We start from the raw sequence: 12,443 nt of genomic DNA, 5'->3' as shown, positions 1-12,443 counted from the left end.
TAATTCATTCACTCCTTATTGCCTGAGTCTTGGGGTAATCTGAGTGTGGTGAACATGTGCTGTAGAGGTGTACTCCCTTGCACAACTATAGAAGAATGGACGGATGAATTTTAAGAGCCCAGGGCAGAGCTTTGACCTTCCTTAACAATGATTCATTTATAAGAAGTGCATTTAAATGCACAGACATTGGGTAGTTCAGCTGGTTAGAGCACACCCTTGTAACACCAGGGTCAAGGGTTGAGATCCTTATACTGGCCAGCAGCTAAAAACATTAAAAAATAAATGCACAGTCATGGCAAGAAGTCTGTACAAAAATCTGGCAGTGCAAGTTAATGTATCAGTGGTTTACAATGTATTAAAACTGGGTTTTAACATTTCAGTGTGTGTGATCTTTTCCTTTCTGTAACACAAATGGCATTTTTATTTATTTATTTATTTATTTTATTTATTTTTTTTTTTAAAGATGACCGGTAAGGGGATCTTAACCCTTGACTTGGTGTTGTCAGCACCACGCCCAGCCAGTGAGCAAACCGGCCATCCCTATATGGGATCCGAACCCGTGGCCTTGGTGTTATCAGCACCGCACTCTCCCGAGTGATCCACTGGGCCGGCCCCAAATGGCATTTTTAAAAAATTAAAGTGATAAATACACATTTAAAAAAAATTTTTTTCTGTAAAACAATGATAATCATTGCTCTAGTTCTTCCCTAACAGTTTATACAATTTCTTTATAGAAAAATACCCCCACCTTGTTGGGGTTTTTTGGGTTTTTTTAAACCCTTGGGCTAGGAAATCATTCTCTTCTTAGGGGTGGATGAGATGAGAAAGTTAGCTGTTCACATTAAGCCCCAGGTTGTGCCCCTCCCTCTCACCTTCTTTGGGGTAGAGCCTCTGCTGTTCTGCTGGGCAGGACCTCTGACCATCACACCAGTATTCCAGGAAGCAGCTTCCTTAGCTCTTGCTTTCAATTAATACGTATCCGTCCACTGGACACTTTCCAGAAATCTTTTGAAATCTTTCTACAGATGGCCCCCTGCTAGTCTCTGTTTCATTATGTCTTTCCCCCCCTATAATTGTAATGGGTCCTCAGAAGGGAGAGGATATAAATGTGTACTCAGTACACCATATTGACCAAGAACTGTGCCTCTTGTCTTTTTAGTAATAGCTTTGCAGATAATTGTAGATATTTATTATAATTATGTGTGTATTTATGTGTAAATCAGTCTTTTGCAGGATCCCTGAAGTACTGTAGAGATGCTTGGGTCACAATTTGAAAATCATTGGTAGAGAAAAAATAAAAATTTTCACTTTACACCTGTATGTTTTGCCATTATACTGGTATAGGCTTGGTCTTTAGTCTTAAAAAAAACTAACATCCTGGTAGTTTCCTAAGTTTAGTGTTACTAATTAAAATATGTCACCTACTACTGTGTTTTCTAAACTCTAGTCATTCATGTGCAACTTCATAGTTTTTGCCTATCTGGATGGTAACTATAGTATTTTATATATATATATATATATATATATATATATATATATATTGTTATATATATTATGTATGCTATAAATATATAGTTAAACAACTGAATTTTTTAAGTTAAATCCCCTTTTACTTTTTTCTTTTTCTTTTTTAATTTTTTTATTAATACTATTTTTTTACATTCTAAAATGTTGCGGAGCAGTTGGGAGGGAGAGGGAGAGAGGAAAGGGGAAGGAAATGTGATGGAAGAAAGAGGAAGGAGGAAGGGCGGGATTGAGGCCTGTGGCTCCCCCCATATTCACACAGGGGAGACCAGGGGGTTTCCAGCGGTGGCTTGGTCATTGCCAGGCTGGGTACAAATGTCAGGTGGGTGTGGCAAAAGCCCTCACCTCCCACCACCCCAGTCCAGGAACCCAGGGCCCTTCTTGCTTCAGCTTGATGGTTGTCACTGGGATGGTTGCATGTGTCTGGAGGTGTGTGGCCAAGGGCCTCAGCCCCCCCACTGCCCCAGCTTGGGAGAGCCTGAGGTGCTTCCTGCTGCAGCTTGGTCATTGCTGAGTTGGCTCTGGGTGTGGGGGAGCAGAGCCAAGGCCCTTGGCCTCCAACTGCCCTGGCTTGGGAAAGCCCTGGGCACTTCCTGTGACAGCTTGGTGGTCATCTCTGGGCTGGTTGTTCATGTTGCGGGGGCATGACCAAGGCCTGAGGCCCCCCACCACCCTGCCTTGGGAGAGCCCAGGGTGCTTCCTGCAGTAGCTCAGTGGTTGTCACTGGAGTGGTTGTGCTTGTCAGAGGGGTATGCCCAAGGCCCTCAGCCCCCACCCGTGGGTTTGGGGGGGCATGGCTGAGGCCCCCAGCCCTCTCCCCTTTCCTACTTGGTATCCCAGGGGACTTCTAGGTGTTATAGGTGTTCTTTGGTGAAATGAGACCTTTACTAGTCAATATCAAACTTTGTCTCTGGTTGTGGGTACTTTTTTCTTTCAGTTCTGTGTGGATTATTTGCTGTTCCCACCACTTAGACTTTGTGCTGGAACTAATTTGTTGTCCTTTGCTTACTTCTAAAATGGGGGGGGGGCTGGCAGTTTAGCTCAGTTGGTTAGAGCACAGCCTTGTAACAGCAAGGTCAAGGGTTCAGTTCCGCATACCAGCCAGCCACCCCCCAAAATAAATAAATAAAATGGGGGAACTTCCTGTGGGGACCAGCACTTGAACTCTGTGGTTGAGCTAAATTGCTGCTTTGCTGCTGATTCCCTAGGGAAGGCTTTTTGTGCAGCTCAGGTTTTAATGGTTGACTTTATAGGTACTTCCAGTTCTAGTGAAATCCAGAGCACCTGGGTTGTGTAGAAACTCTGATCTGGACCTGAGTCTTTTCATCAAACTATACCTCATGCAATTCTATATTCCTCACCAGTCTCCTCTGAGTGGTCCTGTGCTGATTGGGGGGCGGATCAGCTGTCCTTGCTGTGCCCCAGTGTACCCCTGGTGGGCCCACCTGCCCCACCACCCATGCTCCAAACACTTCCCATGGGCAGGTCATGTTCCAGTTCCTTGTGATGACTCACTGGCCTCTGAGTGGCTCCTTTATTTTAGCTGTTTTGGCTCCTCACTCCTAGGTGGGTCCACAGGAACCCTATTAGTGGTCTTGCTCTCCTGGTGGCCACCAAGGTCCTCTTCTCCCCTGCTGCCTCCGAATAACTCCATCTGAAGGGCACAGCTGCAGATTCTGCCAGCTTCTGCTCCATGTGCTCAGCAGCTCCAGCCTGAAAATGACTGGGATTTGAAACAGTCAGAGTGTTTTCTTTCTCATTGTGGCTCCTCCCACCTTTGTACACCCCCGTAGATCTCTCCTCCTCTTCCCCTGAGCTCTACTGGCCCGAACTTGGCTGTCGTTGCCTTTTTATGTTGATTTGTGGGAAAGAGTGACAATGGGGACCGTCTATTTTGCCATCTTGACCAGAAGATCTAAAGTTAAATCCCTTTAAAGTGAAAATTTAGGGCCGGCCCAGTGGCGCACTGCTACAGTGCGCCACTTGGGAGCGCGGTGGTGCTCCCACCGAGGGTTCGGATCCCACATACAGACCGGTTCCCGCTCACTGGCTGAGCGAGGTGCGGGTGCGACACGGAGGGTTGCGATCCCGTTGCCGGTCCCAGTCCGGTACGGGCGCGACACTGAGGGTTGCAATCCGTTGCCGGACACGAAAAAAGACAAAAAAAAAAAAGAAAATTTATTATCCTGATTTGATCATTATGTATGGCACACAGGTGTTGATAGTCAATGCTGTATCACAGATATGTACAATCAATTGTTTCAATTTTTTTTTAATGAAACTTTATATTAATGGAGAAATTGACAATAACAGCAATAAAAATATGGATTTTATGTGTATGGCAAAATCTGCTAATTGTTCCCCCCACACTTTTTTTTTTTTTTGCCAGCTGGCAGGGATCCAAACACTTGACCTTGGTGTTATCAGCACCATGCTCTACTGAGTGAGCTAACCAGCCAGTCCCTCAATTTCTGTAACTCTCCTTCTGCAATAAGAGAATTTTTATCTGGCATATGATCATCCTGCTAAAAATTATATTTCTCAGACTGCTTTGCAGCCAGTTGTGGATATGTGACTAAGTTTTGGCCAACAGTGTGTGAGCACAATGACTTATGCTACTTCTGAATGTGCTCTTAAAGGGAGGGTCCGTACCTTTCCCTTCCTCTTTTCCTCCTTCCCTGCTGGTTAGAATGAAAACATGATGCTTGGTGCTGAACAGCCATCTTGGACCATGAGACAGGAGACTTGTGTCAAGGGTGGCAGAGCAACCAGATGAAGAAGCCTGGGTCTCTGATGACCGTGGAAGTGCTCTTCTAGCCCTGGTCCACCTCCCTGGACTGAGAGAAATTTCTATTTCAGACACTATAATTTTGGGTCCCTGGTAGAGCAGCCAAGTTTATATATTAACCAATACAGTTTGTAAGTTACATTTATTCTAATGCCTTTAAAATAAATGCCTAACTATTAAAATTAAGAAAAATGTATAGTCACCTAAAATAATCTCCCATGTTACAAGTCATATATTGTAAAATACAGATCTATAATGAGTAGTCTCTTATCTGTATTCAGGAAAAAGGAAAGGAGCAAGGGGTCACTGCATCCAACTTATCCTCTTTATGGCACTTTATAGGTATCACTTTCTAAGGCTGGCACCAATGATATATTTTTCCTGGGTTTTTTGTCTAAAACTTGAATACACTGCCATGACCTATGCGGTGATGGTAACGTCTAGTTAAAAGCTAGGATGAGTCTCTCTAGTGTGACTAACAAAGTTCTGTCTTTTGATTTTTTTTTAAGAAAGCGACTACATTAAAACGGAACAAAACTTCAGTATTTCCATTTACCATTTTCAAGTGTACAATTCAGGGGCATTGAGTACATTCACAGTGTTGTGTAACCATCATTGTCTACATTTTGACAACTAAGTGAAGCCTAAACGCAACCTAGAGTTCAAGGCTTTCCACAATCTGTCCTTACTCTACCTTTCTAGGCTTCTGCAGCTGTTCATTCTCATGCTCCCTCAACTCCACACAAAAGACGACTTGCTTTCCCTAAAACCAGCCTGAATTTTCCTGCCTCCATCTTTTTATTTCCATTGCTTCTGCTACTGACACGCCCATTCTATCCATTCTTCCCCTAGCAAGATCATGTCTACCTATTAAGATCCACCTCAAATGCCATCCTGCCTCCAGAAAGCCTTCCTGTTCTCCTCAGCTGGAGTAAACTTTACCTGTGCCACACAGTATTTTGTTTTTATCATTTATAGCTATTCTCATATTTTCATCAGTTATTTGTGTGTGTGTCAGCTTCTCTAACAATTGTTTTCATCTATGTCCTCAGTTTCTTAGCACCTTACAGTACCTTCCTGACAGTAGGTATGGATACCTAATTCAAAATATTTTAAATAGGGTTATCCCTGAATGTGAATACGAATGAGCGTACACAGTCAGCTAGATCTCGCTTTCACTAGCTTGATCATCTTACTGAATCTTCCCCCTTCCTACCCTATCCCCAGCCTCCTGTAGAAACTCAACCCCTTCTAGGGGGTGAGAATCCCCAGGAAGGTAAAACCCGTCTACTCATCCCTTTCAGCTGCTGCTCATGCTGTTTTGCTCTACCCACCTTCCGATTCTTTCCTTGGGATGCCATTTCATTATTCTGCCTAAGGCCACTGGTGTTCACTCTTCTTAATAATTATATCATCATGATCTTGGTATGGGAAGGGTGGGTGGAATAGGCGTGTATAATTATATCATTATTATTAAGAAGAGTGAGCACCAGAAGCCTTAGGCAGAATAGGGTTCTTTCAGTTCCAGCTAAGAAAATCTACTCAAACAGATTTCATTAATAAAGACTAAGAAATAATATCACCAAATAGGAACTGGATGCTGTAGGTTGGATGCCCCCCAACCTCACTGAAGCTCAAATCCAACTATAACTGTTGAGGAAATATTATTATGGTCATTGAAAGGTGGAACCTTGAAGAGGTGGTTAGATTGTAGGACCCTGCAGTAGTGAATGAATCAATAATGGTGGTCAGGGGTGTGGTTCTGATGGCTTTAAAAGGAGAGCATGTGAGAGTTTACTCTCTCTGCTCCACCATTTTCTGCCAAGAGAGACCCCTGGGGTCACCACCACCAAGGGCTTTTACCAAATGTGTTCCCTGGACTTTGGACTTCCCAGCCTCCAAAACTGTAAGCAATAATTTCATTTTCTTACAAATTACCCAGTTCTGTGTATTTGTTATAAGCAACAGAAACAGACTAATACAGAAAATTGGTACTAGGGAAGTAGGGTGTCATTTATAACAAATACTTGAAAATGTGGAAGCAGCTTTGGAACTGGGTGTTGAGAAGAGGCTAACAGGGTAGAAAAAGCCTAGAAGCTGGTGAAAGTTTAGAAGACAAGAAAACCAGGGAAAGTTTGGAATGTTTTAGAGACTGGTCAAACGGTGGTGAGCAGGATGCTGTTAGAAATGTGGACAGTGGAGGCCATTCTGAGAAGATCTCAGATGTAAATGAGAAGAGACTTATGGGGAACTGGGGCAAAGATCACCCTTGCTATGAACTGGCAAGGAACTTGGCTGCATTCTCTTTATGCTGAAATGTTTTATGGAATGTGGAACTTCAAGGTGCTGAACAAGAGTATTTGGTGGAAGAAATTTCTAAGCAGCAAAGCATTAAGGAAGCTGCATGGCTACTTGTAACAGCCTACGCTGGGTTATGACAGCAAAGGCATGACATAAAGCCAGAACTTAATAGGGAAGCAGAGTGTAAAGATTTAGAAAATTTGCAGTTGGGCCATGTGGTAGAGAAGCAGAGAGCATTTTCAGGAGAAAAATGTGATGGCACAGCCCAGCAACCATTTGCTAAGGAGGGTAGTGCAGGAGAAAAGGATTATGAAGAGAAGGAAAAAGACCTGAAGGCATTTCAGAGATCTTAGAATCTGTGTCTTCCATTGCAGGCCCAGAGGCCTACGGAGACCAAATGGTCTTGGGGAACAGGCCTGAGGCACCATCCACGGGCTGGCTGCCAAGGGCCACCTTGGGATGCTGCTCACCACACCAGCACCCTGGCAGCTTTGGCTGCCCCAACCTTGGCTAAATTGGCCACAGGCATAGCTGGACCACAGCTTTGGAAAATACAAGCCAGAAGCCTTGGTGGCATGCACATGATGTTAGGTCTGCAGGCTCACAGAATGCCAGAGCTGTGAAAGATTGGGAGTCCCTATCTTGATTTCAAAGTATGTATGTAAAAGCCTGGGGGCCCAGGAAAAAATCTGTCACAGGGGTGGAGTCACTGCAGACAGTCTTCACTAGAGCAATGCCAAGCGGAAACATGGGGTCAAAGTTGCAGCAGAAAAATCCCATCAGCGCCATGCCTAGTGGAGCTGTGGGAGTGGGACCACCATGGAGACCCCAAAATTGTGGAGCTACCAGTGTACAATGCCAGCCTTGGAGAGCTGAAGTATTTCCTGAGACCAGGAAAGCCATAGGAGCAGAGCTGCCTGAGGACTTGGGGACCCAACCCCCACACCAGCATGCAAAGGACATTGAACATGGAGTCAAGGTACATGATATGCCAGCTGTAAGATTTAATGTCTGCTCTGCTGGGGTTTGGACTTGCTTAGGTCCTATTACACCTTTCTTTTGGCCTATTTCTCCTGTTTTGAATGGGAATATGTGCCCTATGCTTGTCATCCCACCACTGTATCTTGGAAGTAGATAACTTGTTTTGATTTCACAGATGCGACTTTGAACTCTGGACTTTTGAGTTGAAACAAGACTTTGAAGACAAAATGAATGTATTGGTATGTGAAAAGGACATAAGTTTTGGGAGTCAGGGTCAGAATGCTATAGATTGGCTAACCACACACACCCCCCAACCTCATTGAGGCTTAATCCCCACTGTAACTGTTGAGGGTGGGAAATCCAATCATGGTTATTGAAAGCTGGGGCCTTGAAGAAGTAGATTGTAGGACCATGCAGTAGTGAATGGATTAATAATGATGGTCAGGGGTGTGGTTCTGAGGGCTATAAAAGATGATCACATGAGAGGTTACTCTCTTTGCTTTGCCATGTTCTGCCATGTGAGACCCCTGGGTCACTGTCGCCATCACCAAGGCCTTCACCAAATGTGTTCACTGGACTCTAGACATCCAGCCTCTGAAACTGTATGCAGTAAATTTCATTTTCTTACAAACTACCCAGCCCAGATATTGTGTTATAAGCAACAGAAACGGACTAATACAGAAAACTGGTACCAGGAGTGTTGAGCTGCTTAGTAGCTGAAGTGGGCTGCCCTGGGGTGGATGTGCACTATCAAGAGACAGAAGCAGAGTGTGGAATATTTGGAACAAATGTGTGAGCATTTGTCCCATTTGCCAACCATTGATCCAAATATGAGGACTCTGCTTTTGTGTGGGTACCCAAATGTTGGGAAATCCAGCTTCATCAGTAAGGTGACAAGAGCAGACGTGGACATGCAGCCCTACGCATTCATGACCAAGTCGCTATTTTTTGGGCACATGGACTGTAAGTCTCTGTGTTGGCAGGTTGTAGGCACTCCGGGGATTCTGGACCACCTTCTGGAGGATTGCAGCACCACTGAGATGCAGGCCGTCATGGCCCTGGTGCACCTACGCACTGTCATTCTGTACATGATGGATTTGTCTGAGCAGCGCGGACATGGGTTGAAGGAACAGCTGGAGCTCTTCCAGAATATCAGGCCTCTCTTTACCAACAAGCCTCTTATAGTTGTAGCAAACAAATGTGATGTGAAGAGAATAGGTGAACTTTCTGAAGATGATCCGAAAATATTTACAGACTTGCAGTCTGAAAGATTCCCTGTAATAGAGACCAGCACCCTGATTGAGGAAGGTATAATTAAAGTTGAAAAAGAGGCTTGTGATAGGCTGTTGGCTCACCAAGTGGAAACCAGAATGAAGGGAAACAAAGCAAATGAGGTGCTGAACCAATTGCATCCAACAGGAGAAATGACAAGGAGCAGCCCCATTTCATCCCAGGAGGAGTGGTGGCGTGAGAGAGGAGGATGGAAATTGAGGAGCCCAAGAAGAGAAGGGAACAAGATCTTGAGCTGGAAATGGGAGATGATTATATTTTGGATCTTCAAAAGTACTGGGATTTAATGAATTCATTGGAAAAATATGATAAAATACCAGAGATCTGGAAAGGCCTTAATATAGATGATTAGATTAATCCAGTCGTCATGAAGAAATTGATAGAGTTAGAAAAAGAAGAGGTAAGAACAGCTGATGGAGAGTATGACAGTGAGTGTGAAAGTGAAATGGTGGAAATTCGACAGCTGGCAAACAAATTAGAGAAAAAAGGAAGTTGAAAATTCTACAATCCAAAGAAAAGGACACACTGGGGCCCAGGATACCTCAGACTGCTGAGAAGGTTCAGTGGACAGTTCTGGAGAATGAGATGCGTAGTCTTGGTGTTGACCTGGATAGTAAAGTCCATGCCTGCTACGCCGCCCAGCTGAGACGGTCTCGGAGGGTTACTAGGAAAAGAAAGAGGAAGACTCTGCTCCTCCCTCTTCTGTGTCCCACAGCCATAGTTGTTCTTGAACTCCACGGGATGTTTCTCATCTTGGGGATGTCAAGATGAAGGGAGCCACGACTGCGCTGAAGAATGCGCAGGGGAAGATGAATCGCTTGGGGAAGAAGAGGGAGGCAGATAGACACGTGTTTGATATGAAGCCTAAGCACTTGCCCTCTGGGAAGAGGAAAGCTGGTAAAAAGGACAGGAGATAGGGTCCCTTGCAGTTGATATGGTTTGGTCTATTTATTTCTTGGTTTGGTATGGCATGGTTTCATAAAATAGGAGTCATAATCTACAGATTGAAGGGAAAAAAAGAAAATAACTAAGGCATTTACTGCTTTGCTGAAAACTGGTGAACATGTGTAGATGTGGGAAACTTTTGTCACTGCAAAATGTTACAAACATGAGGGTACTTCAAAAACTTGATGGAAGGGCCGGCCCGTGGCTCACTCGGGAGAGTGCGGTGCTGGTAACACCAAGGCCCCGGGTTCGGATCCCATACAGGGATGGCCAGTTCGCTCGCTGGCTGAGCGTGGTGCTGACAGCACCAAGTCAAGGTTTAAGATCCCCTTACCGGTCATCTTTTTTTAAAAAAAAAAAAACTTGATGGAAAAATGGAATTAAAAGATAATATGAATCTTTCCACGGACATTTTGAAGACCCCTCGTATTTTGAGCAGAAAGTGTTTCTGCATTTAATGGAGTATCAATTGCTTCAGATTTGCAGGACTGGAAGGGTTTATTGGTGTGTTTGTTGTTTTTGATGGAGAAAAACCTTATTTTCTTTTGCAAGAGGGAACTATGGTTCGTTGCACATGAATAGTCCTTCTTTAACAAGAAAGCATCTCCACTTGTGGGTATGAGCAGAAGGCTACCAACCCTGCCCTGCAGGCTTGGGAGGGGACATGTTACGAGTATGTCCAAACCTGTGCTTAAAATACTGTTAAACTTTCTGCTAGTCTTTTGTACAATGTATCATTGTAATCTGTCTTCAACTATTTTATTCAATATAAACTTCCAAAAGAAAGTTAAAGAGAGAGAGAGAGAGAGAGAGAGAGAGAGAGAGGACTAAAGAGTCAAAAAAAAAAAAATGCATGATCTGGGGCCTGGCTGCTCAGCTCACTTGGAAGAACAAGATGCTAATAACACCAAGGTCAAGGGTTCAGATCCCCATACCAGCCAGCTGCCAAAAAGAAGGAAAAGAATGTTGATCTGAGATTTTCTTTTGCTATAAAGGACATGACTGGGACAATTAACAAAATCTGAATAAGATCTGTAGATAATAGGATTGTATCAATGTTAATTTCCTGATTTTGATGAATGTATTGTGGGTATATTTTTTCTAAAAAATAAGGAAGTTTCTTATACTAGTACTGCCAACCTCCAAGCTGGCTCCCAATGATTCTCACCTCCTCATATGCACGCCCTCTCATAGTCCCTTCAGATCCTGAATATGGTTATCTGGTTAAGCAATAGGATTTGTAGAAATGATGGAGTGTGACTTCTGAGACTAGATAGTAAGAGACATGGAGTTCTGTCTTGCCCTCTATTGGCTCACTCACTCTGGGAGATGCCAGCTTGCTATGTCCAGAGGATTCTCAAACAGACCTATGGAGTGGTCAAGCTGGCAAAGAACTGAGGCCTCCTGTCAACAGTGAGCAGGAACTTACCAGCAGTATGAGTGAGTCATCTTGGAAGACGATCTTCCAGCCCCAATCATGCCGTCAGATGACTAAAGCCCTGGCTGACATTTGGACTTTCACCTCATGAGATTTTGACCCATAACAATTCAGCTAAACTCTTCCCAAATTCCTGACTCACAGAAACTGTGCAATAACACCGAAGTATCAGGTAAAGAGGCATCATGCCCACAACTTATATGGTTCAGGAAAAAAAAAATCACATAAACAACTGTAAGAGCTGGCCAGTTAGCTCAGCTGTTTACAGCAGGGTATTGATAACACCAAGGTCAAGGGTTCAGATCCCAGGACTGCCCGCCACCAAAAAGATAAATAAAAAATATGTGTGTGTATATAATACAAATGAGCAAAAAAGCAAAAGCAAATGTGCAGAAAAAGTATAATATTGATATTTAGGGACTGTGAAGGGCGAGGTGACCCTGGGCTGCCTCAAATTTGGGACTCTGAGGCAGATGTGGCGTGTGATCACCTGCAGCATGTCGCCCTCGGAGGGCATGCCTTCCCACACTGCTTCAGCAAGGGCGTCCCCAACATGCTGTGCCGCACTCGGGCGTCCTTCCTTCGCATGGTGCACCCTTTGTAGTTTTGTCTTATCTACACATGGAAGATCCAGGAGTTTGAGAAATCCAAGAAGAGATTTCAGCTGCCTATGAAAACGACAAATGAGCAGTTCACCTGGATGGTGGTTCCCTGTCTCTGAAAGACCCTTCTCTGGGAGAGCAGTCTGCATTATAGCAGCTTGAAGACACAATAAACTTCTTATGGGCAAAAAGAAAAAAAAAATGGAAGGAATGAGTGAAGAGTATACAGCAATTCCCATTCAACTTTTCTGTAAATCTAAAACGATGTCAAAATTGGGCTGGCCAGTTAGCTCAGTTGGTTAGAGCACGGTGTAACACCAACATCGAGGGTTCAGATCCCCTTTCCTGCCAGCCACCAAAGAAAAGAAAATTGTCAAAATTAAAAGACTTTTTGTTTTTGTCTTTTAAACTAGCAGCCTTTAATCTAGATCTGCCCTTCAGAGATATTTTGTTTGGTCTGTATCGTATAAAAAATTTTTTTTAAAGATTGTACCAACATTTAAAAATTGGAAGATTTTAGGCCGGCCCGTGGCTCACTCGGTAGAGTGCGGTGCTGATAACACCAAGGCCACGG

General features: G+C 43.9%; 1 protein-coding gene and 1 pseudogene across 2 annotated transcripts in view; one reads left to right on the top strand and one right to left on the bottom strand.

Annotated features, from left to right (window-relative positions):
• Positions 1-3,217: 3,217 nt before the first annotated feature.
• UGDH (UDP-glucose 6-dehydrogenase) overlaps positions 3,218-12,443 on the bottom strand; it is a 36,048-nt gene continuing 26,822 nt past the window's right edge. The window contains exons 12-13 of one of the 2 annotated variants that reach the window (XR_551166.1): positions 4,177-4,361; positions 3,218-3,247 (exon numbers count right to left, since the gene is read on the bottom strand). Coding sequence is in view for 1 of the 2 variants with exons in the window: in XM_008581979.1 (XP_008580201.1) it covers positions 4,338-4,361 (24 nt within the window). In the remaining variant the exon portion in view is untranslated. Of the gene's footprint in view, positions 3,248-3,962; positions 4,362-12,443 lie in introns of those variants that run through there. The other variant, XM_008581979.1, reaches the window with a different exon arrangement.
• On the top strand, positions 4,728-9,801 carry LOC103598074 (annotated as a pseudogene).

The sequence above is a fragment of the Galeopterus variegatus genome, unplaced genomic scaffold, assembly GCF_000696425.1.
Source record: "Galeopterus variegatus unplaced genomic scaffold, G_variegatus-3.0.2 Scaffold2498, whole genome shotgun sequence".
NCBI lineage: Eukaryota > Metazoa > Chordata > Mammalia > Dermoptera > Cynocephalidae > Galeopterus > Galeopterus variegatus.
This window is presented reverse-complemented; position numbering and strand designations above follow the sequence as displayed.